General features: G+C 44.3%; 1 protein-coding gene across 1 annotated transcript in view; it reads left to right on the top strand.

Moving 5' to 3' along the window:
* Positions 1-25,877, top strand: part of IQCA1 (IQ motif containing with AAA domain 1) — a 166,351-nt gene that overhangs the window by 65,166 nt on the left and 75,308 nt on the right. Inside the window, exons 7-9 of the mRNA XM_068543717.1 lie at positions 509-593; positions 10,469-10,591; positions 25,162-25,237. Coding sequence (XP_068399818.1) covers positions 509-593; positions 10,469-10,591; positions 25,162-25,237 — 284 coding nt within the window. The remainder of the gene's footprint in view (positions 1-508; positions 594-10,468; positions 10,592-25,161; positions 25,238-25,877) is intronic.

The following is a 25,877-nucleotide window of genomic DNA, read 5'->3' on the forward strand; positions in this document are numbered from 1 at the left end:
AGAAACTATATGGTTACAGAAAAGAAATTACTATTCGGAACTCTTAACATATGGGGCCTTAGACTCACTAAAATCTAAAGCATGCATGCGTATTTCATGCACTAGTCCTAAATCTGTAATTCGAACAATGCCATGCTTCTGTTTTATTTCAAAATCCTGTGTTTATCCTAAATTTCAAACAGGAAGAAATAATTTGTGCTTCTGTCTTCATTTTTAATGCAAGCACAGAGTATCTCAATAATTTAAAAAAGCAGAAAATTACAATCTGCTTCAAAGAGAGGTGTGTCTGTCTCACAGTAACAATTGCCTTGAGGAAGGAAACCTGTTCCTGAATGTCACTAGGTCCTTCTGCTTCTTAGAGACCGGATGTCCAGCCAGCAACTGGCAGGGAACACCTATCCTAATAACTATCACTTATTTCAGTGAACTTGACCAGAGCCAGCTAGTGGGGAATGCAGCAGAGAGGGCTGTGCTCATGGATGTTTATTCTGCCCTTTTTCTTCCTCAGGCACTTAACGGGCACATTTCCCGACTACCCTAAAGAAGAAGAAGGAGGTTCAGCTATTATTTTTTCCAACAAGACGCGACAACAGGTACACATATGCGTGAGAAATAAAATGTAAATATATCATAATCGCATTTCTTTGAACTTTAGAGATAATGACTTTTGCAGTGTTATTAGGTCTTGGTTATTTCCCTACAGATGTTTACCTGGAAATACTTTTGTTGTTTATCAGTTAATGTACTTCCAAAATTTTTTAGATGAATTCATGCTTTCTCCTGTCTTTGAAAGCGATGTGACAACACGAGTCTCATCTTCTCAGTCAGTGATGAGCAGCTTGATTTCAGGAACCCTTTATATTCTGGTCCCTGCTTGCCTCCCAGTATCATATCCTGTCCCCCTCACCCCATCTTCACACCATCAACTCCAGTGGTCCACTTGCCCGTCCTCCTCACCGCTCATGCTGCTGCACCTTTAGTGCCTTCGTGCATCTCATGCTCTCCCCTCACTCCAGGATGCCTTCTGCCCTTCTTCCTCTGCTTAGCTTCTGCTTGCCTGTCAAGACTCAGCTCTTTGCCATATTCATGTTCTTCAAGAGAAACACCCTTGGACCATCTCTGTAGATGCTCCAGTGGCATTTGATGATTGACATCCAAAGCTGCTTTTAGAAATGCCTTAATAAACTAGAAATAGGAAAACTCTTCTTAAACTCAGAGTGTTTATCATAGAAACCAAGAGAAGATTTGCATTACTCAACAGTGAAACGTTTAGAAGCATGACCATTAAAAGTGAAACTCAAGAAAAGAATAATTGCCATCAGCACTATTAGTTAATACTCTCTGGAAGTTCTAACAAATGCAATAACGTGAGAAAAAGAAAAGAAGTTGCAGATATTTAAAAAGTGACGATTTTATTATTGTTTTCAGATTATGTGATTATATTCCTAGAAAACACAAACTTATCAAAAAATTATATTGACATATTATGCAGAATTGTACAGAATTATACAGACAAAATTCACTGAAGAAAATGAAAGAAGACATGAACAAATAGACTGATGGTTTGTTTCTCTGGATAGAAAGATTCAATAAAATACAAATACACATTATCTTTCCATTGTTTATACAGTTAATGCAATTCCAATAAAATCAAAACAATTTTTTATTGACAAAATTATTCTCAAGTTTATAGGGAAGAATGAATGCATGACAATATCCAAAAAGTTTATGAAAAAGAACTGTAATCAAGGGAACTTGCCCTATTTGGTATAAATCAAATTATAAAGTAATTGAGCCATCACGGTACTGGGAAAGGAATAGACAGATAACAGCAATAACAAAAATAGTATGTCATGTGCAGCATTTATTGGACAAATATTCTGTGCCGGTCCTATGCAAAGAACATTATGTAAATTAACTCATTCAATCCTCCCAACCCATGAAGATCAAGCCATTTGGCCAGATTCACAGTTAATAAGTTGGGGAGCTGAGATTCAAACCCAAATAATCTGACTTCAGGATAGTGTGCTCAGAAATTGTTTCAGGTACTAGTTGTAATTCAGAAATATAATCATGACCTAAGTGGAGAAGGATGAACTATGCAATAAATAATATTGGGACAACTGGCTCTCCATTTGAGAACATTAGTTGATCTTTACCTCCCTTAATATACAAAATAAATTTCAGATGCATTAAGTATTTACATGTAAAATATTAAACCACAAATTACCAGTAGAAATTGTTTGATATTTAATAATAATGGGGAGTAATTTTGTAAGTGTATCACCATAGGCAGAAATCATAAAGAGAATAAGCTGATATCTCTGACTAAATGAAACTTAAATAGCAAAAAATATCATAAATGAAATTAAAATCATATGATAAAATGGAGAAAATATTAGCAACGTAGCTGACGTTAGGTATCTTTCATATGTAGAGTTCTTAGAAAGTAATAAGAAAAATCTGAACACCTCAGTAGAAAAGGCAAAAAATATTAAAGTAATTAAAATATTTTTAACTCACTAGGAAAGAAATTTAAATATTATGTTACTGTATCTCTTTTCACCTATAGGATTACTAAAATTTTTAACTTGTGATAATAATTGGAGTTGGTGAGCATGTGGAAAAAGTCACTCTTGCACATCGTGGCTGGATACATAAATTAGCATGACATTTTTTGAGGGCCGTGGGCCAAGTAAATATCAAAATATTTACTGTGTATACCCTTTAACCCATAAATGCTCTTCAAGGAATTTATACTAAGGAAAAAATAAAAACAAGTTGCCATAGATGGGCAACAACAAACTTTTTCCATTAGCAGCAAAATAGTAAATATTTGTGGAACATACAGTCTCTGCAGCAACTACTCAACTCTGCTATTACAACATGAAAGCACAGACAATATGTAAATGAATGGGCATGGCTGTGTTCCAATAAAGCTTTATTTATAAACGTGGGCGGCAGGCCAGATTTGGCCCATGGGATGTGGTTTGCTGATACTTGCCATAGGTGACTGAAACAGCTGTTCTTGTCTGCACTGTTCACAGCATTGACAGAGAAGAAACAGGCTAATGTTCGTTTCTAGGGAATTAGTTAAGTAACATGAAACACTAACTAAGCAGCAGTAAAAACCATGCTGTAGATGAGGTTTTGTCGGCACTACTGACCCCACAGTCAGCATCCCTGGCTTCCTCTGCTTCCCCGCCTGAGCCCTCAGGGTCAAGGGGAACAGCTCTTCTCCCAACTCCCTGTCAAAAGCCAGCATCAGCTCCCAAAGCCTTCTCTCCACCCTCCTGTCCTTCTCCCCTGAACTGTGTGACCACTTAATAACCACCCTCTTGTTGGCAGTTCAAGCCCTCCCTTGAGTGACTGTCATTTTGACGTGATGTTATTTCACTTTTTTACATGTTTAGGTCTTGTCCCTCCAGCTAAATCATCCGGCACAAGTTGTGTCTTGAAAGCCCATGACAAGCAGCCAGACATGTTTCATGTTAGCTTTTAAAGGTAACAATTATAGAACTAAGAATGTTGGTGGAATGTCTAAATTGTCCATCAGAAACTCTCAAAAGTAGAGTTAATGTCCAGTCAAACTAAAAGCAAAAGAAAACTGAAGACGTCTGGTTAATACGTACACTAAAATCAAACAAAGGGAGCCACAAAGCAGCATGACTTTAAAAGGCAGATGATTGAAGAGTCAGGACAGCATTGTGGTGAAGAATCCGAGTTCCACTAGGTCTGCAGCCTTAGGCAAGCGACTTCCCCTCTGCGTCTCAGTTTTCTCATCTGCGGATGGGGATGCTAAAAACACCTGCCTCCCTGGGCCGATGCAATAATTAGATGAGATGATACGTGGAATGTACTCAGAACGGAGCTTGGCACCCTGAAATCATTCAGAAAGTCTTAGCAGTTGTTACTAATGGGAGGAGAGGGAGGAGGAGGGAGAGGAAGAAAGGAAGAGGAGAAGGAGGAAGGGGAGGGGGAGGAGGCAGAAGAGATAGACCAAACACAATCATTATAACATGCACGTATACAGTCAAATTTATATTTGTAAAAACAAAACAGTGCAAATACTTTTTCTGAAGTGAGCATAATCACATTGATGCCAAGCCCCCCAAAACATGGAATACAAATAGAACCTCAGGTCAGTCTTCCTTATGAGTATAAATGCAAAAATGCAAAGTGCAATATTAGCGAAACACTACAATCAAGTGGTGTTTATTCCCGAACGCAAGCATGGTTGTGTTTTGGATGTTCTGTGAATACATTGCATCATATAAAGAGATCCGAAAGGGAAGACCATAAGCTCATCACTGTGGATGCTGAAAGGGCATTTTACAAATTCAACTCCCTTTCTTGATATTAAAAGGTAGAACAAAAAGTGGGATATATGGATACTTCTTCAACATGACAAAATATTTCTTAGTTCAAAAGTTAATATCATGCTTAATGAAATTCACAAGAAACATTTCCACTGATGTCATGAAAAATACAAGGATGGCCATTATCACCATTGACCCACAGGATCTATTGAACACTATTACACAAGAGAAAGAATGTAGAGATAGAGAATTGGAATGGAAGAGGGGAAATGGTCACTTTTTGCAGATATGTTCTGTACTTATAAAAGCAAAGAGAATAAACTGAAAAACACCTTAAACAATATGAGTAGTAAGACAGGGAGTTACAAAATTAATATGCAGAAAGAGAAAGCTTTTCTATGTTCAAACAGCAGCTACATAGAAAATATAATAAAAGAGTCCATTTACAATGGCAGCAATGACACGAAGATAAAATATCCAGGAATAAATTTAATAATAAATGTGTGTTCTATGGGAAGAACAGCTTAAAACATTCTGAAGAATGAAAATGAACAGATGGAAAAGCATATTGTGTTCTTAGGTAGGAATACTCAATGTTATAAATACTTCAACACTCCCAAACATCATCTATACATGTAGTACGATCAAAATAAAAATACCAATAGCATTTTGTTGGAGTGGGGAGTCAGGGCATGCAGGTGGTGACTAATTTGATTCTAAACTTTAGGTAGAAAGTAAATAACCAGGAATAACTAGTAAAATTCTGAGAACGAAGGGTAATGAGGAGGAACCAGCCCTGCCAGGTATTAAAACATGTTTTTAAGAGCCCACTGATACAGGCAAATGACTAAATGAAAAATAATAGAAAATCAAGAAATATATCCAAATACACATGGAAATTTAGTGTATAATAAAGAAGCATCTTATCTTTCTTGTAGAAGGAAAAGAAAAAGACCATTTAATGAATGGTATTATAATAACCAGGTTGTCAACTGGAAAAGAAGAAAATTAATCTCTATCTCTTGATACTTTACCCCAGAATGATTCCAAATGGATCAAAGATTTAAATGTCAAACAAAACAAAAACACAAAAGAACTAGAAGCAGCCAACAAAGAAATATGTCACAACCTCAGAGTGGGAAAGACCTTTTTACCTCTGTCGCACAACCCAGGAGTCATAGAAGAAAAAAAACATAAATTAAACTACATTAAAAAAATTTTTTAACCTGCATGGCAAAACCAACCCCAAGTAAAGTCAAATGACAGATGACACACTGCAAGAATTATTTGTAATGAGTATCACAGATAAGAGATCATTTTTCTAATATATAAAGAGCTCCTACAGCTCTATAAGAAAAAACTCAATAACCCAATATTTTTAAAGCCAAAGGCTATGAACAGTTCTCAGAAGTGAAAATCTAAATGGATTTGAAACATAATAAAAGATGTTCAACATATGAAAAGACAATCAACCTCACATGTATAAGAGAAATGCAAATTAAAGCTACACTGACAGACAAAATTGATAGATTAAACCTCATCAAAATTCAAAACTTTGAGGCTTCAAAAGATGCCATTAAGAAAACGTGTAGCACAGGGAGATCAGCTCGGTGCTTTGTGACCACCTAGAGGGGTGGGATAGGGAGGGTGGGAGGGAGGGAGACGCAAGAGGGAAGAGATATGGGAACATATGTATATGTATAACTGATTCACTTTGTTATAAAGCAGAAACTAACACACCATTGTAAAGCAATTATACTCCAATAAAGATGTTTAAAAAAAAAGAAAAGAAAGCAAATTCACACGATTAAATGCTAATTAGGTGAAAGAACATTAGAGGGTATATAACATTTATTTTCTCCACAAAATTTGCATATCTTTAATGCAAAACACCATGTTTCAATTCTAATTTAAAAATATCATAACATGGACTTCTTGGTTAATCTAGATGGAATGAAAAAAAAAAAAAAGGTAACTAATGAGAACCTACTGTATAGCACAGGGAACTCTACTCAATGCTCTGTGGTGACCTAAATGAGAAGGAAATCGAAAAAAGAGGGGATATATGTATACCTATAGCTGATTCACTTTGCTGTGCAGTATAAACTAACACAATATTGTAAAGCAACTATACTCCAATTAAAAAACAAAACAAAACAAACAAAGCAAAAGTACAAAACCTTAGTGGACCATAAATACCACTTCCTATGTTGGCAAGAATACAGAATTAAGAAAAATCATTATTAATAATAAAAATACTTAATGTTAATAAAATTTCAATAACATTAATAAAAATTATTAAAATGCCAAAAAAAAAAAGAAAATGCAAATACAAGAACAGACTGGAAGAAGATATTTGAAAACTTATACTTGATAAAGGATTTGTATCCAGAATGTACAAAGAATTCTTACATCTCAATAATAAGACAAACAGTACAATCAAAAAATGAGCAAAAGACTTGAATAGACAATTCACAAAGGAATATATATGAATAGCTAATAGGCACATGGAAGGATGCTCAACACTGTTAGTCATTAGGAAGATGAAAATTAAAACTATAATAAGGTACCATTTCACAACCACTAGGATGGCTGTAATTAAAAAAAAAAAAGACAATAACCAATGTTGAGGATGTAGAGAAGAGGCAATCCCCCTGCGTGGCTGGTGGGGATGTAAAATGGTGCAGCCACTTTGGAAAACCAGTTTGTCAATTTTTTTTTTTAGGAATTCCTTTATTTTTATTATTTATTTATTTTTTTTTTAATTTTTGGCTGTGTTGGGTCTTCGTTTCTGTGCAAGGGCTTTCTCTAGTTGTGGCAAGCGGGGGCCACTCTTCATCGCGGTGCGCGAGCCTCTCACTATCGCGGCCTCTCTTGTTGCGGAGCACAGGCTCCAGACGCGCAGGCTCAGTAGTTGCGGTTCACGGGCCCAGTTGCTCCGCAGCATGTGGGATCTTCCCAGACCAGGGCTCGAACCCGCGTCCCCTGCATTGGCAGGCAGATTCTCAACCACTGTGCCACCAGGGAAGCCCCCAGTCTGTCAATTTTTTAAAAGTTAAATATAAATTTACCAAATGACTCAGCACTTCCACTCTTAGGACTTTATCCAAGAGAAATGAAAACATATGTCCACGCAAAAAAAAAAATTGTATGTGAATATTCATAGGAGCGTTACTCATAATAGCCAAAATTTTGAAACAACCTAAATGTCCATCAGTTGGTGAATGGGTCGGTGAAATGTGGTATATCCATGCAATGGAATATTATTCAGCAATAAAAATGGAACAAACGATTTATACATGGTATAACTTGGGTGAACCTCAAAAGCATGATGCACAGTGAAAGAAGCCAGACATGAGAGACCACATAGTATACAATTCCGTTTACATGAAATGTCCAAAAAGAGTAAATCTATGGAAGCAGAAACTTGATTAGAGCCTGGGGAGAAGGGCAGGAGAGGGAAGACAGATTAACAATTAATGGACATGAGCGGATCTTAGTGGGGTGATGGAAATGTGCTAAAACTGATTTATGGTGATGGTTGCACAACTTGATAAATTTACTAAAAAATGATTGAATTGTACACTTGAAATGGGTAAATGTAAAAAAGGTAAAATATGCTTCAATAAAATTATACATATATTTTCAAAAAGAAAAATAAAACAGGTAGCAGGCCAGATTTGACCTTCAGTCCCCTTAGTTTACCAAAAACGTGATGGCTGACTTAATAGGCACTAAAGTGCACCTCTGATTTTGGGAGGTTTTGCTATAGTTGAAGAGCATAAGCAAAATAAATTCCATATTGACACCTAAAAAAAAAAACCCCAAAACAAATACAACAACATGCCTTTTTTCACCCATTCAACTGGCAAACATAAGCGCCGTGTCGGTGAGCATGTGGGGAAACGCGTGGTTGCCCGCATCGCTGGCAGAAGTGTAAATCAGCAGAACCCGGTGGAGGACGTTTGATGGTATTATACATGTATGTGCACGTGATCCAGCGTTTCTCCTTGTAGGAATTATCCTGCAGGTATGCTCGCACACTTGCAAAGTGACATTTGCATGCGTTGATTCATGGCAGCTTTGTGGGTAATAGTAAAAGATTGGAAATAACCTTAATTTCCATTGGTAGGAGAATGGTCAAATAAGTTACGAATGGGGAGGAAACATTTCACTACATGCTCTTTCGTAACTTCTGAAGTGTGGATGGTGTAAGTGTTTTATCTATTCAAAATAGTAAATAAACTGGGTAAAGATCTAGAGGAAACAAACAATGCTGTTGATGCGATCGATACACTGAATTTTATGCTCCACAAATAAAGATTTTATCCTCTTTTCAGATGCATATATACATATATATATATATATATTCAAGTTTCTGAAAGTTTCCAAACTTCCGAGACCAAAACATGTCCATTTTCCATAAGTGCACCAGAGCATAAAAGTCCTAGCAGCCACAGTTTGGTTCTGTGAGTGGAGCTGAGCTTGATCCCCAAGGAAAACATTGCTAGTCTGATAACAAGGGACTTTTAATCCTATCTAAAGACACCCTTTTTATTATCAAATAATGTGCACAACATATACGTCACCTCAACTCCCCAGTACCCCCTCGCTGAGCGCCCCCCGCCCCTGCAAAATCTTCATTAGAGCCTAGGGGATGGGTGAGTTTCAGGACGGTGTGGAGTTGGGCACATGACTATAGTTTTTTTTTTTAAGTCCAGATGGTGCCTGAATAGTCTGCTTTGTTCATGATAAAGCTGTTTTGAACACTTTTAAAGGTACGAAGTAAGCTCCTAAAAACAACATAGCTATAAATTCAAAAATACAATACTAGAAAATAAACTTCAGCATTTTAGTAAATCACAGTAAGGCATAATCAAAGTAGGCTTGATCCCAGGAGGATGGTTTAGTACAACACACTAGGGGTGAAATGATATTAGCCCTTTTTTTAAGTGCATACCTTGCTCTCCAGAAGTAACCACTGTACTGAATTTGGTGTTTATCATTCCCTTACATTTCTTACACTTTGACTATGTATGTATGTATCCTGAAACCGTAACCGTCAAGTATCATTTTTTTGTTTCACTAGATGCATTTCACACTGAAGGACGAATTTAGAGATATCGTTCGGCATCTTGCCTCTTTACTTTCTACATTATGCAGGTCATCCAGGTTAGCACCTGTTTGAATCCAGCTCAAGCCACTTACTAGCTGTGTGTGTTGACTGTGTGACTGAACGCTTTGTGCCCCATTTCCCTCATCGATAAAACAGGTCGATAACAGCTTCCGCCCGTGGGCTGTGCTCGGCAGTAAATGAGCTCATCTTTGGGAAGCTCTTAGAGCCATGCCTGGCGATTGTTAGTGCTGTGGATGGAAGTGTTGACTTCATTCTAAAGCTGAGGAAACTGAGGCTCAGAGAGGTTACACCGCTTGTCTCAGTCACATGACCAGTGATGAGCAGAGCCCGAGGGTCAGACAGGGTATGTGTCCCGTCACGGTCACCATCCTGCCTCCCAGAATTCACAGTGGGAGAGAGCTCAGTAAGTACCTGCTGTATTGAATGGAATTATATAGCTTTTTACAAACTTCTGCTAATTCTCCAGGGATGCTAATCCTATATGAACCAGGTATTTTTTAACCAATATTTTAAATTTTAGGAGAACAAATGGATTTTCGTAGGAAATACAAATTAAAGCACAGGTGAAAGACACCAACTCTGAGGAGAGATGCATGATCATATGTGGAGTCCAAGCAGGAAACAGCAGGGGTTCTTGGCTGGGATTTGGGGAAGAGGTGTGCGTGGGCCTGGCGCTCGGGCTGCGGCTGAGATGCTGAGGGAGCCGAGACCTCTCCTGGTGTTCGTGGAACCCCTGGGAGCCAGAGCAGCTCTGAACCCGCAGGGAATTGGTTCAGAAATGTCCACCCTCTCTCTCTGTCTGCCCTCCAAGATCCCACTGCTGCCTCCACTGATGAATCCAACCAAAGGCAGATGGCAGGAGGGAGCCCAATGATGTTAGGAGGGGTCGGTCTGTGGGCCCAGAGCAGGGCAGAGGAGGGACACTGGCACAGATACTTCCTTCCAGGCAGGAAAAATAGTCCTCATCTCGATCCAACTCTGAAAATGCCACGATGATTTTGTTTTTTACCAGGTTATTGAGGATATTATTGCAAGCCAAGAAGAGGAGGAAAAAAACAAAAAGAAGAAAAAGGAAGAGAAACCCAAAAAAGGCAAAAAAGGAAAGGAAAAGAAAGAAACAAAGGAAAAAAATAAGGTAAGGTATTTGGAATTTTAGAAATTGGGGATTTTTTTTTGCTTTTTTGCTTTGAATCCGTGGAATAATCTCAAATTTGTTGAGACTGTAGTCACTCGTTTCCTTGGGAACCATGCTATCTACCAGCTGTTTTTCTTTTTCTTCTTTTTTTTTTTTAATGAAAGCCGACACTTTTTTTTCTTATTTGCTATTTATTTTATACATATTCGTGTATATATGTCAACCCCAGTCTCCCAATTCATCCCACCACCACCACCCACCCCCCACCACTTTCCCCCCTTGGTGTCCATACGTTTGTTCTCTGCATCTATGTCTCTATTTCTGCCCTGCAAACCGGTTCATCTGTACCATTTTTCTAAATTCCACATATGTGCGTTAATATACGATACTTGTTTTTCTCTTTCTGACTTACTTCACTCTGTATGACAGCCTCTAGGTCCATCCACGTCTCTACAAATGACCCAATTTTGTTCCTTTTTATGGCTGAGTAATATTCCATTGTATATATGTACCACATCTTCATTTTTTTTTTTTCATGTTGGTCGACAGTTGCCATCTTTTCTATGACTCATAAATACCTATTAGGATGAGGAGTGGTTTCAACAACTCAGATACTTTACATTATTCACAAATGTGATAGCTTTGAATTTTCATTCTTCAAGATAAGTGATTCCACTCATCTTTTCTCAAGGGTAGAGATAAGGAACAGTTCTTGGCAAACTAAGTGACCACTACAAAGTCAAAATAATTGTGTCTGCTTTCACCAAAGTGTGTTCATTTCAATTCATCCCTTCACGTCGACATCTTGGACCTGTTTTAACAGGACTTGTTTCTTACTACCCAAAGGAAAGCAGAGTTCAGAGTCACTGCGGGCCAGGCATGCCCTGTGAGATGGGGTTGCTGGGTGGTGGGAGGGCAGGGGGGTGCTGCTGTCCTGGGTGCGATCGGAGGGGTTTTCACCCTCAAACAAGTGGAGAGACCACTGCCAGGGTGGTGGTTCTGTCCGCATAAACTCCTTCTTTGGGAAATGGAGTTCAGGCTGAAAGCTAGCGTCGTCTGAAAACGTGAATATGTTCACTGTAGCGGCTGACCCAGACAGATACTGCTTCACAGCTGACCAAAACCCTGATCTGAATCAGAGTGGATCCTGAAAGGCTGTGTCCCTCTGTGACTGTCCAGAAGCAGAGACCCAGCTCTAGCCCGGCTAGCCGTGGCCATGCTCCTCACATTCCGAGGATTCCCACTGACGCTCAGACTCACAAAGTTCTCTGTGGGAGAAGCAACTCACTGGGGTCTGGTAGATGCATCTGGGACTTTTGGATGCATCACAGTGAGAGAGAAATTGGACGGGCTATGTAGTCAAGGAGTGATTGGACCAAGGAGGCAGAAGTTGTGAGCAAGGAAGAGGGGGCTGATGGTGAATATAAAATGTCAATACCCAAAGTCCACGAAAATCAAGTAAATAAAAGCCAGCCTCTTGTTTAAAATCCTTTGGCTTGATTGAGGCCAACACTGCAGGCGAGGGTCCCTTTCCAGTGGTCACGCCTGCACGGTGATATGCGGAAATCAAGCACCTGTCCCCGCTGTCCTGCCCTCTCTGTGTTCCATTGTTTCGCTGCGCGGACAAAAGAAGAGAGACCCCTCCCCACTCATTTTGAGCACAGCCCACTCCACTGTAGTGGATGGTGAATGGGGCCCCTCTGATGCCCCCTTCAGGACCAAGGGACTCAATCCCCAGCTACCCAGGATGCGGTGCTGACCCCTCACAATTAGTCCCTCCCCGGGAACTGTTCAGGGTCTAGGAGGGTGCTTCAAGTGAAGTGAGCCGCCGCCACGGGGCACGGGCCTTCAAGGACAGTCACATTAGGGACTTCCCTGGCAGTCCAGTGGTTAAGAGCCTGCGCTTCTACTGCAGGGGGCACGGGTTCAATCCCTGGTCGGGGAACTGAGATCCCACAGGCCTGCATGGTGCAGCCAAAAATAAATGAATAAATAAACAAATAAATAAATAAATGAAATGAAGAAATAGCATCATCTTAGGAAAAAAAAAAAAAAAGATAGTCACGTCGGGGTACAAAGACCTAGCCCCTCACCTCCCAGGACAACTCTGAAGGGTTCTCCTAGCTCCTGGGCTCCCTGTGGGATCAGCTACCATTCTCTTGCAATTGCATCCCAGTTCAGCTCCCCCTCTGCCCAGTTCAGCTCCCCCTCTGTCCAGTTCAGCTCCCCCTCTACCCAGTTCAGCTCCCCCTCTGTCCAGTTCAGCTCCCCCTCTACCCAGTTCAGCTCCCCCTCTACCCAGTTCAGCTCCCCCTCTACCCAGTTCAGCTCCCCCTCTGTCCAGTTCAGCTCCCCCTCTGTCCAGTTCAGCTCCCCCTCTGTCCAGTTCAGCTCCCCCTCTACCCAGTTCAGCTCCCCACTCTACCCAGCTCAGCTCCCCCTCTACCCAGTTCAGCTCCCCCTCTGTCCAGTTCAGCTCCCCCTCTACCCAGTTCAGCTCCCCACTCTACCCAGCTCAGCTCCCCCTCTACCCAGCTCAGCTCCCCCTCTACCCAGTTCAGCTCCCCCTCTGTCCAGTTCAGCTCCCCCTCTACCCAGTTCAGCTCCCCACTCTACCCAGCTCAGCTCCCCCTCTACCCAGTTCAGCTCCCCCTCTGTCCAGTTCAGCTCCCCCCTCTACCCAGTTCAGCTCCCCCTCTGTCCAGTTCAGCTCCCCCCTCTACCCAGATCAGCTCCCCCTCTACCCAGTTCAGCTTCCCCCTCTACCCAGCTCAGCTCCCCCTCTACCCAGCTCAGCTCCCCCTCTACCCAGTTCAGCTCCCCCCTCTACCCAGTTCAGCTCCCCCTCTACCCAGTTCAGCTCCCCCCTCTACCCAGTTCAGCTCCCCCTTCTACCCAGTTCAGCTCCCCCTCTACCCAATTCAGCTCCCCCTCTACCCAGTTCAGCTCCCCCTCTACCCAGTTCAGCTCCCCCTCTGTCCAGTGCCACTTCTCTCCCTCCCTCCCTTACGGGTGATGTTCCCAACAAAGCACCTGCACGTCCTCCATCTCAGTGTTTCCAGGGAACCCCACCCAAGGGACCAGCTACTGCTCTGTCTCATGGACTTACAAAGCTTTCAGCCTTGTTACCTTTGTGATATTTTAAAAAGGGTCTATTTTCCCTTTATGGAGATTAGTTGAAATATTCAGATGTTTTTATATGAGGTCTTTCCCAAGTTTTCTTACTATATATATGGGGCTGGCAATTGATAGATGACCAAGTGTTATAAAAATACTCAAAGAATAACCATACAGCTCTGCTGTTGTGGTTAGGGGTTAGAGTTAGGGGTGAGTCAGTATCTGCAAGTTAAACAAAACTCGTTTCCTCTGTTTCCTGCCTTACCCTCTAACCAGGATGAATAATAGACATCTTTTTCTACAGGTCAAAATACTAATTTCCACGCAAGGATTTGAATAGCTGGTCTCAGGAATGCTTCCTGATTCTTTAGGAATGATTTTAGAATAAGACTTTAAAAGTCAATGGAAAAGGTAATCTGATCTATAAGAAACATACCAACATCATTTAATTGTATCAAGTTTTCGTAGAGATGAACATTTCACATTTTAGTAATCACATTGTCACTGTGTAGACCTGTACTTTTCATATAAATTCATTTCTAAGTAATTCTGAAGGATTTTCCCCATCATTTGCAACAACTTCATAAATGCTGATGTACTCAAACTTTGCTTTTTTGTCCAAAACCATTCATCATTAAGTGACTATTTAATAGCTAGTTAATAAAACACTATCGCTCAACAAAGAGCAGATTGTGTAGCAGATAGTTTCAGATTTTTATGGAACAAGCTTCGCTAACAGTGAATTTTAATTTGCAAGTGTCAAACTCACTCATGCATATTTAGAGGAAGAGATGCTTAGAATAAAATTGAAATTCTTCCAGCTGTCCCTTTTCTTAGGCACTGCTTCAAAATTATCTTGCCAGGTGGAGGAGGATTTTAAAAATTAACTGTATCAAGTGAGCTGTCTTTTTGGTTTTGCTTCTTTTTTTCTGGAACAAGTTAGAATTTTAGGAGTGCAGGCAGATCAGTAGGGCAATAGGTAGTCTATGGGTTCCCTGGAAACACTGAGATTGAGAACGTGCAGGTGGTGTTTTGGGAACATCACCTGCAAGGGAGGGAGGGAGAGAAGCAGCACCGGGCAGAGGGGCAGCTGAACTGGGTAGAGGGGGAGCTGAACTGGGTAGAGGGGGAGCTGAACTGGGATGCATTTGCAAAGGAGCATAAATATCCAGGGAGTAGCTGTTGGGAGGGGCCTGGAGGGTGAGTGGACCAGAAGGCTGGGCGGGGGCAGTATTCCAGGCAATCTCCAAGCCACAGAACCAGAGGACAACTTCAGAGTGTGGATGACAGGAGGCCAGGATAGGTATGCAGTGTGTGGAGCCCGGAAAGGCTGCAGCAGGCAATGAGTGATCCCTTGGGGGGCCTGGCAGAGACTTCTGCAGAGAGAAGATGGACAGAGAGAAGACCCTATAAAGAGGCTGAAAAGACAAGCTATAGACTAGGAGAAAGTATTTTCAAATTATATATCTGACAAATAATTTGTATCTAGAATATATAAAGAATTCTCAAAATTCAACAGTAAGAAAAAAAATGTCTTTCTTTTAAATCTTTTGTTTTAAATCCATCTCTAAAAGTATTGAGGATTGCAGATAAGGAGATTCCCTTAAACGAGGGCTTTGATAGAGGAGATGCTGGTGCCAGAAGGACATTTTGTGCAGACCAATAGCAATCTCTGCAAATATGCTTTCAATAGCAACATAATTTTATTTGCCTCACTCTGGACCTCATGTTGGCTTTAGAAACAAAAATACAGAGAAAGAGCACTCTGTAATCCATCCCTACAATTCTTTTCTCTTTGTTGTTTTTCAATGTTCCGTATGTTCAACCATTTGGAACTATTTTCAGTGGTCTTGTCCTGCCCATAACACATGATCACGCGAATACTAAGGAGTCTTCTGTAAGTTTCCTCCAGCCATAAAATGACTTGACTTGGTGCTCACTTCTGGAAAGCTCCTTGGACCTATCCATATGCAGCACGATTAGCTTGAAAAGCTATTGTTTGTCTGCAGTGCCACTCAGCTGCTCTGACCACAGTGCCCCTTGGCCCAAGGAGGTGCTCCACATTGAACCGTGGAGCCAACCACGTCCTTATATAATTTTAGAGTATTTCAAGCCAAATTTTGCACTACTTCACACAGGTGGAAAAGTGAGTGTCATGGGTTTCCAGAGGCTGCTATCAGCAGTAAGGATTTCATTATGGAAATATACACACTGAGCATCTTCTGTGTCCACTGAAGTGCAGTAAGAGAGGGGATATAAGGAAGTGAGAGGCTTCTGGGCTGTAGAGGCGGGGGCTCGTAACCCAGGGAACACGGACCCTGTGGATACACACCCTGAAATTGTACGGAATTATGCGAGATGCATTCTCCTGGGAAGAAGGTGTATGTGTTTTCTTTGTGTTTTCAAAGGATTCTTCTCTCTAAAAAGCTCAAAAACCACTGCATGCAGAAAGGACATATTGGGTTGTATAAGGGAAGGGCCAAGAGAAGCACTGCAGACCCAGAAGAGAGCGAGGCTCTATGAGCACCGGAAAAGGTGGAGGCTTCCCGGAGGGGGTGGCATCTCAGGAGAGCTACAGGAGTCTACGCATGTCTCCTCATCTCAGGGGAACGAAATCTCCTGGCCGCTGCCCCACCTCCTGTCCTGCACGTGCAATCTCTTCTTCCCGCAGAAGCCAGAGTGACTGGACTCCAGTGTAACTCTGATCAGCGCTCCTAACAACTCTTGAAACTCACGAGCTGTGCAGTATTTATTTCTGAAGGAATGAGGAAGTACTCAGGTGAGGACCCTAGGGTGGAAGTGGTGGATGGAAAAACATGGAAAAGATGCAGGAGATATCGCAAAGGATGACCAGCCTGGTGGCCTGGGTGTTTGAGGAGGAGAAGGAGACCCGGAGTTGAGGTGGCTTCCAAGCGTCTTGAGCAACAGGAACTGGCTTCAGAACCTTGATGGTGGACATCCAGGTAGATGTCAGACAATCAGCTGGAGGTTCAGCACGAACTCAGGTGGGGTCAAGACACGGTGTAGATGCAGGAGTTGCCCCTGTGCAGGAAACCCTAGTGAAGGAGGGAGGATGGATGGGTTTTAGGAAAACCAGTGTGGGTATACGTTGGAGGACCTGGATTACATCCATCTATCAGGGCAGGGGGAAGAGGTGAAACCAACCAGGGAGATGGAAACAGCCTGGCGGCAGGGAGAAATTCAGCACCATGATGCTCCTATTTAATTTTCCACCTGGGTGAATTTCTAGAAGGAGGAAAGGAACGTTTCCCTTCTGTTCCCCTCAGTCCATTCACCATGAGAAGTGAAAACTAAGAATACGATGGAGGCAGAGTCAGGGGATTCTTTAAAGAGAAGGGACCACTGGTGTCAAATACTGCAGAACAGTCAAGGAGGAAGCTTGAGAAAGAAAGTGTGGTGATGAGAACATCCCTGGGGCTATTTCAGGAAAGCGGAGCAAGGGCAGGAGGTGCAGAAGGCAGATGACAGGCAGGCAGGGGACTCGGGCTGAGACCTGTGGGCAGCTGGTGGACATATCTCCTTCAAGAAGTTGCAAAATGATGACTTAAGTCGAGAGAGGACTTTAAGATGGGGAAGAACTGTAAATGTACCGGGACAAAGGGGAAAGTGCCCGTGGCCTGGGAGAGCTTAAAATTGTCAGGAGGTGATGCCGAATAGAGTAAGACAAGGTTTCTCTGCAGCCAAGAGCAGCAGAGGAGAAGCCGGGAGAGCACAGGCATTTGAAGAAGTGAGAAAAGGGTGGAGAAGGGGAGACCGTTGTATTCAAATGGCCTCTGGCTTCTCAGTGTAACAGGAAGCAAGTTTGAAACTGGTGTGACACTGCTCAGCTAAGAAGCACACAGCGAGGCACATGCAAAGACAACAGGCAGGTGGAGAACCCACTCACACTGGGACCGTCTCGGGCTTCAGTTGCTACAGCTGCCCCACGCCACCAGCTGGGTGTAGCCCGGACCAGAACCAGACCGATTCAGGTGAACTGTGTTCTCTGGACCCTGATTTCCCACACTGTGACTTTCTGGAAAGGTCACAGAAATTTCCTTCCAGGAGAAGTAGGCACTAAAGACGGGAGGATCCCGGGATTGCCCTGCTGGCCTGGCCCTACCCTGCAAAGGCTCATCTAATTAGCATATCAAGCAATATATAACGTCACTCAAGCAGTACGTGTTCCATGCAGAGGGGAAAAAAATCACTGATTAGCAGAAAGAGAAAAATAAATGGAAGTTGCCCTTGCACCCATGACCCAAAGTTAATGGTCATTAACATGTTGGTGTATATACCCTTCCAGAAATTTCTTTATGCATATATATATATATATATATATATATATATAGTTTCTTAAGATACATTATTTCTAGTAACTGTTAATTGTCACATCCTGTGGAGATGTGAAGTCAAGATAAAGGTAAGGATTCTGAGTGGGAGCATGTCAGTTAAGCTATGAGAAGGCTGAGTGTTAACTCGAGCTAAGTCTTCTTAAAGGGCAGAGAGGTCAGCCAGGTGGACAGAGATAAGAGTGGCTCCCCCAGCAAAGGGGGCCTATGAGGACTACAGAGGTGGGTGCAGAGCCGGGATGGTGGTGAGTGGGCCGGGGAAGGAGACAAGCCGGCGGTCTGGATGGCCCGAGGGAGAAAGTCGTATATTCCACAATAATAGCCAGGAAGCTCCTTCTGACAAAAATTAAACCTAGATATCTGCAGAGAAAATTGGGACAGATGTATTGAGGACATAGCTATACATTTTTAGACTTCAAATTGTAGGTTTTGTCAGATCTGCCATACATCTTTCATGTGGGAAGGCCAAAAAGGTTGAGTAACTGATTCTCCAGTCTCAATGGAATGTGAGAGCAGAAAAGGCAAATGACATTCTAAACGCAAGCTTGAAAACAGTTATGAGATGATGAAGTATTTTTACAAGTCAAATTTCATGAGATATCACATTATCATGCATTTTTATTTTAAAAGGCAGTTTTTAACGATGATAGCTTCTGGGCTGATTTTTTTCACTCCTGGATCTAAAAGAGGATTATAATTTCACTCTCAGCTCAGTGGGAAGTAATCAGCCTCTTCCCAGTCACAGCAACCTCACTCCTACCCCCAGGACAGAGACCCTAGGGGAACCATCAAATAATCTGAAAGCCACAAGTGATCAGTCTGACATTTGGACTTGTATGTTAATAGGTATATGCTGAAACACATACCCCCATTTAAAAAACAGAACAGGGACTTTCCAAGAGGTCCAGTGGTTAAATTAAGACTCAGCGCTTCCACTTCAGGGAGCACGGGTTCGAGCCCTGGTCGGGGAACTAAGATCCCGCGTGCTGCATGGTGTGGCCGAAAAAATTTAAAAAAAACGGAACAGATGTGACCCTACTTGAATTTTGACACTTACCTGCTAATGTGAAGTGCCGACCGTCCCTCCCCCCACAGACCACTTCAGATGCACACGTTGGCTCATAGAAAATTTCAACAGGGCTTCTGTTCGTCTGAGTCCCTCTTTAAGCCAGGCTGGAAATGATCCTAATGGTTAACATTTGGGGAGGGGCGTGGGCAGGCACACTGTTTACCTCTGTCCACTCTCCTAACTTCACCAAGACAAATACCTAGGATACTATATTTGACAACGGAAAATCTTTTGGAATCCTCTGCATTTTTCTCTGTATCGCTATCTCATTGATGATGATTAAGGAAAAAAATTGTGTTGTATAAGGACCCATGTCACACAATAGATGGAAACTTACTAAAAATTGTCAGTTTCAGTACATTGACGTTATAGATATGTTCTAAAAATCAAATCGAGGGGCGTCCACTGGTTTATTCTTACTAAGAAACTGCTTTGTCCTTAATGATTTATGACGGATTGGGTCATGACAAGAAAGTGGGGAGCTGATCTGAGAATAGCCAGCTGCCCGAAAAGAACCTCCGTGTGGCGGAGCTTCCTAGTGGGACCGAGAGACCAGGCAGGCAGGTCTCACTGCTGCTAGATGCGATGTTTGAGGCATCCTGGAGAAAGAGCGGCCCAGAGGCCGGAGCTGTGACAATGGCTCAATTTGCAAAAAGAGAAGAAAGCCAGATGCCACAGACCACAGATCATGGCACCAGGTGCGACCATGCAGAGGACGGATAGCCCATGACTCAACCCTCTGAGTGAGGCTGGGAGGTGAGAACACGACTCTCTCGTCTGTTTGGTGAGTCAGCAAGTGTGGAAGGCAATGGAGAAATAAAATGAATGAGACATAATAGACACCGCCCTCCAGGAGCATAAAGTCAGTTAAGAGACCAAAGGTAAGAAACTGACATTTATTAGCAATAAAAATACAAAACCATCAGTACAATCTCAAGGTAGGAGAAACCCGTCTACATGGGACATACATGGAAAAGTCAGGAGGACTTGTCAGCTGTCTGACTCGTGGTGTGATGGAAACGTCCGGAAGGCCGGCCACCTTCACGTTCAGGCCAAGAAGGAAGCTGACCATGGCTCCGCCTGTAACCATTAGACCAGCACCATTCCTTAACTGGGCACCTGGCTGACTAGAACATATCCGTCCACAGGAGAGAACCAGGAGGTGGAACTGTCTGGAAGTCTCTTTTTGAGATGTAGGTAAAGGAGCCAAGAAGGTTTCACCGTGAGCTGACTTTGGGCTTGACGAGGGTTTGGATTCTCTGACGCTCCCGGAGGACGAACCGGGTCTCATCTGATGGAAAGAGGGCTTCTGTTAACCTGTGGTCCTTGCTCTAGCGGTCGATTACAATCGCACAGAATGGGCTGGTTCTAAGAAAATGTCCATGCCCCATTCGAGGAGATTCTCATTTCCCTGGTCTGGGGTAGAACTGGGGTATTGGAGGTCTTTTCTTTTATGCTCTCCACTGGGTTAAGTAAAAAGAAAGTGTTTTCTAACAGTGGAGTTGGGCTGCCTCTGGAAGAAGTGAGTGTCGGAATGTGGGCCAGGGCTGTCCAAGGTCTTGTTCGCCTGAGCAGGCAGGCCAGAGGGCAAGGGGCTGGGCTGCACTGGAGGAGGGGGGTGGGAAGGCGACCCCCAGTTTCCACGGGGGAAAATATGTATCTGACAGTCACAGTCACGGGGAAGCTCAGGACCCAGGAGTCACCTAGTGAGAGGTGACACTGGCAGATATCAGGAAGAGGGATGGTGGTGTGACATCAAGGGGTGTCCCAAGGCACGGTCAGTGAGAATCTGTGAATCCCAGTGCAGGAGATCCCAGAGGCAGGCCCCAAAGGTAGAGCCTGAAGGATGCACCCTTGTAACCCCAGCACCTAGAAATTTCCACACGCGGTAAGTGCTCAGGAAATATTTACAAGTAAACAAGATAAGGTCATAAAGCTGGTAAACTAGCCCCCCACACACACGCAAAAAAAACTCAAGACAAAATAAAGTTCAGTGGCACCCAAAGAAGGCATATGAATTAAAAGTTAATACTATGTTTCACCTACTCAGCTGGCAAAACTTTTTTATCATTATAATTATGCTGTAACCGACAGACATCACCTATGCATATAAATAAAGAAAAAGAAAAATGAAAGGTTCATTGGATAAAGGTGACAGTGTTGCAGCTGATTATTTCCTTGGATTTTTAAAATCTCTATCGCATTGTTGCAGTGGTGTCTTTTCTACAATTAATAAGCATTTTTGCAAAACATGCAACATGGCTCTGGCATTAGCTCGCAGGAGGAGCTGGGGTGAGCCAGCCCCCCTCTCTGGACATCCCTGGCTGGCGTCTGCACAGAGCAGATCCTCAGTGATATTTATAACATTTCTGAACAAATGGAAAGGCTGGACATATCTAAGACGCTGTTTCTTGTATTTTTTTTTTAGTACATTTATTTATTTTATTTATTTTTATCTTTGGCTGCATTGTGTCTCCGTTGCTGTGCGCAGGCTTTCTCTAGTTGTGGCAAGCGGGGGCTACTCTTGGTTGCGGTGTGTGGGCTTCTCATTGCGGTGGCTTCTCTTGTTGCGGAGCACGGGCTCTAGGTGCGTGGGCTTCAGTAGTTGTGGCACGTAGGCTCAGTAGTTGTGGCTCGCGGGCTCAGTAGTTGTGGCTCGCGGGCTCAGTATTTGTGGCGCACGGGCTTAGTTGCTCCGCGGCATGTGGGATCTTCCCAGACCAGGGCTTGAACCCGAGTCCCCTGCATTGGCAGGCAGATTCTCAACCACTGCGCCACCAAGGAAGCCCTAAGACGCTGTTTCTTATTGGGACTCACTGGGTCTTCTGGGTGGCAACACCAGCTCGCTCAGGTCAGCAGACAATGAGATGGAGTCAGGGCACGTGGAGGGCTCAGGACCTGGCAGGCGTGGTCTGGAGCTGGGGGTTGCAGGACCCAGGTCCACTGGGACCAGCTCCTCTGTCCACCCCCTTCTCTAAAGAAGGCCGTGTGGTGGCTGGGACCCGCGTTCTCACCTTGCTGCCAGCTGGCCGGTCCACCTGTGTGTTCCCGCGCCAGTGCAGAGGGAGCCAATGCGGCTGGCCAGTCCAGCTCCTCGGGGTCAGGCTGCTCCAGGAGAGGCACGTCTCTCTGGTTAGACACTCTCCAGCCACTCGGCTGAGCTGGGAGTTATGGCCGAGAAGTTTCCATCAGAAAGGGCTGTTGGTCAAGGCAGGCACCATTGACAGGTGCAACTGTACTTGTATGACCCCTTCACAGTGAAAGATTCAGAAAAAAAAAGTGACTTTGGAGTTGAGAGGGTAAAACCTCCTCGTGGAATTTCTCTCTCCCAGTAATTGTCAAAACGAGCAAGATATTAAGTGTTTAAAACAGCAACCAAAGGAAAGGATATGTCCGATAAACTATTGACCAAAGGAAGAAATATCTCTAAAAAGGAAAGCAGACGTATTCCATCGTGCTTTCTCTCTGGTTAAAAGGTGTCTCCTGTGACAGCCAGTTATGTCATTACCACGTGGAAAGTCGTGGGAACCGCTAACGTCCGCTGTCATTCTGTGCAATCGGGATCAGATGTTTCCAAAACTGGTCTTACGGTGTTTTACTCCCCTTGAGAACTTGATATTTATTATAGAAATAAAGCTGTACAAATAGACCTATAAATCTTATTTTTACTTACATGCGTTAAACGCCTAGAGAGCAGGCCTGATGCTGGTTCCATATAGGGTACAAAATATCAGCAAGATGGAATCCTTCTCCATGGGGGCCCACAGCCCAAGAGAGCAGCTAAGACAGGCACACAAATAGCCAATAATATGCACAGAGAAACAGGAGCCAGGAAAGATAAGCAGATCCTACTGAGCCAGGGGAGAGTCTTCTTGACCTGGGAGAATCCAGGACGGCTTCACAGAGGAGGGGATATTTGCCTCAGACCTAAGAAGAATTTTCCACAGAAGAAGATGGGAAAATGAATTCTGGTCCGAGAGAGGTGGGCACCCTGACCCCCTCCAGCCTGTGCCTGTGCTCCAGCCAGAGTCATGACCCGACAAGCAGATGCATTCATACCACGCTCCTGCGGGGACCCCCAGGTGGCTGCCCTGCTCTCAGACCAAGTTCACACTCCCTGAGGAACACGGCTCGTGGGCCTTCCAAAGTCCGTCTCCTCTCTGCATCTGTGTCTCTGTGTCTCTGTCTGTCTGCTTGGCCCTGTTCCGTACGCCCCTGCCCTACTAACTTCCAGTTACCAAAGGCAACACGGCCTTCCAGCTCAGACTCACGCGGACTGGTCCCTCTGCCGAAAGCGCTTCCACGGTGCTCCCTCCCTGGAACAGCACTCCTCCCCCTCCCTTTCCCTTCCCCCTCCTCCTCCACCTCTACCCATGAAGGCGCACACCCACCACCTATAGGGGCTCCCAGAGGCCAAATACAGGACAATGTGAGTATCCAAAACCAGAAGAGCCACAGCACGTCCGTCAGCAGCGCACTGACTGAAAAATACAAAAGATCCGTGAATGCTTCGTGATACCTGGAGAGAGAGAGGCGGGGAGAGAGAGGAGTAATATCTCTGAGAGTATTAATTAGCTATTTCAGATGCCCCTTTCTGTCCGTGAATCATCTGTTTCCTCCAAGGACGTGCCTTTTTCCAACACTGGTCTTCTCCGCGCTTCTCGGGCTGATTCTTCTCGAATGACTTGGTGTCCTGGGCTGTGTGAGTGAGTGGGGCTCCTTCCCCCGTGAGCTCTGATTTCCTGTGGGTCCTGGAAGGTGGGTCAGTTGCTCCACAGGCGTGGAGGCCCCAGGATTTCTGGGTCCAGGTTCTCCCCCCAGGTCTGCAAGGCGGGTGGCCCCTCGAGGAGGCTGTGTTAGCCTCCGCGTGTTTCGTGAGCTGTGGTGCAGGCAGGTCTCCCGTGTCACCCCACCCCCGCAGGAGTCAGAGTCCTCCCACCACCCTGACTTCCTCCTGGGAGCTCCCATCGCTCTCGTGAGCTCGCCTCACGTGTCTTCCCGACTGCCACGTGGAGTAGGGGAGGAGAGGTAGGCGGGGATCTGGTACCCGGGCGCTGCCGGACCACGGCACGTGGCGCGTGAGGTCCCAGAAACGAGGGCACGTCCTGTGCCCAGACTCACCAGAGGCGCTCACCATCTTATTGCTGCTCCTTCAAGCTGTACAGAGAGCACTTTGATTGCTTTGGAAACTCCTCATGGACATCGTGTAGACCAGCATCCCTTCTTTTGCCCTTTGTGGGGTGACAGTAACCAGGATTTGGGTCATCGGGCACCTGACTCTTAATACAGTACAAACATTATTGCCCAGAAACGTCAGATGGGCCTTTGCGAGGTATGGCTCTTCCCGACGTGGAACAGCCCTGGTGGTGTAGGGCAAAGGGGACTTCTGCCGGGGGTCGGGGCAGACCCTCCAGCTGCAGTGGCCGGTGTCCCTGCAGCTCCGATCTGGCTGCACAGAGGCAGCCGGGACCAAGGGTGGCGTGGCCAGGCTCTCTCTGCAGCGGGGGCCCAGGGCAGGGAGGCTGGCAGGACCTCCAGCTCAGGCTGGGGCTCAGGACTGGCTTCCTGGCCCAGGGAGGAGACAGGCAAGCCAAGAAAGGAGCAGCCCGGGTGCTCCGACAAACCACCACCTGACAAGTGGCGGAGCAGAACACAGACGGAGAGCAGCAGCAAATCTGGGTCACGGCAACGTGGCAAAGGAGGTGGCAGGACTTGGGCGGGCATCAGCTTTCAGAGCAAGGAAGGAGCAGAGCATCAGAGGACAGGACCAAACTCGGGGTGGGGTACCCCAGGGAGCCCAAAGGCAGAGCTAAGTCTCCAGACCATCCCCGCCCTGGTCGGTGGACACAGCACTCCCTGCTCGGACTGGTCAGCAAGGAAACTGCCCAGGTGGGCAGACGCCCCACAAACCAGAAAAGAGTCTACGTGCTTTTCTGTAGTCACAGCAACCACGATGTACGTGCCTTTCACTGTCTGATCACGACGGATAAACTCTGCCTGTAATTAACAAGTGTATTATTCTGCTTTCACAGGAAGAAGGTGAGGGCTGGAAAATGGCACCGAGTGTTTTCCTTCATATGATGGAAGAAGGAAATAACGTATACAAAGGTCAGTTTAGCAGAATAGGCGTGCTGACTGAGGTGGCCCCGTCCACCCAGTGTGGCCTCAGCCTCTGTTGGGCAGAATTTGCTGCCCAATCATGAGAGGCTGCAAACATGCAATTCACAGCCAAGACCTTCTGTCCGTCTCTCTTTTAAAATTCCTTTGGGTGGCTTCAAGGCATATAACTGGTCAAAGAGCAAGATGAGAACGTAATCTAAACCTCTGTTCTGTTTTAAACCCTTAAGACTTCAGCTGAACATTCTCTTGTTAGGAATGAAAGGGAAGAAGGATTTTCCCTGGATTGTTTAAATTAAGAAAATCAATGCCGTATGTACAGTAAAATGTTTTAATCCTATTAGACTAAGATTCGTGCCTGAACACTGACACCTAAATCTTTTCCCCCATGTTCAGCATACTTCGCAGAGTATAATCTGGCTCATTCAGCAAGTGTATGGATTGGTCTTTGAGATACTCTCATTATACTTTACTGGAACGGTTATCCAATTCCTGTGGTTCCACCCCACCCTCACAACAAATCCCAACACAGAATGACCTGCCAAAGTGACCCTGGTCATCAGTGTTATTTGGAAATTCCTGAAAAATGCAATAAGGGCATGAAGTAGAATATGTCCAAACTCCAGTCACA

This window comes from Eschrichtius robustus, chromosome 5 (assembly GCF_028021215.1).
Source record: "Eschrichtius robustus isolate mEscRob2 chromosome 5, mEscRob2.pri, whole genome shotgun sequence".
Lineage (NCBI taxonomy): Eukaryota > Metazoa > Chordata > Mammalia > Artiodactyla > Eschrichtiidae > Eschrichtius > Eschrichtius robustus.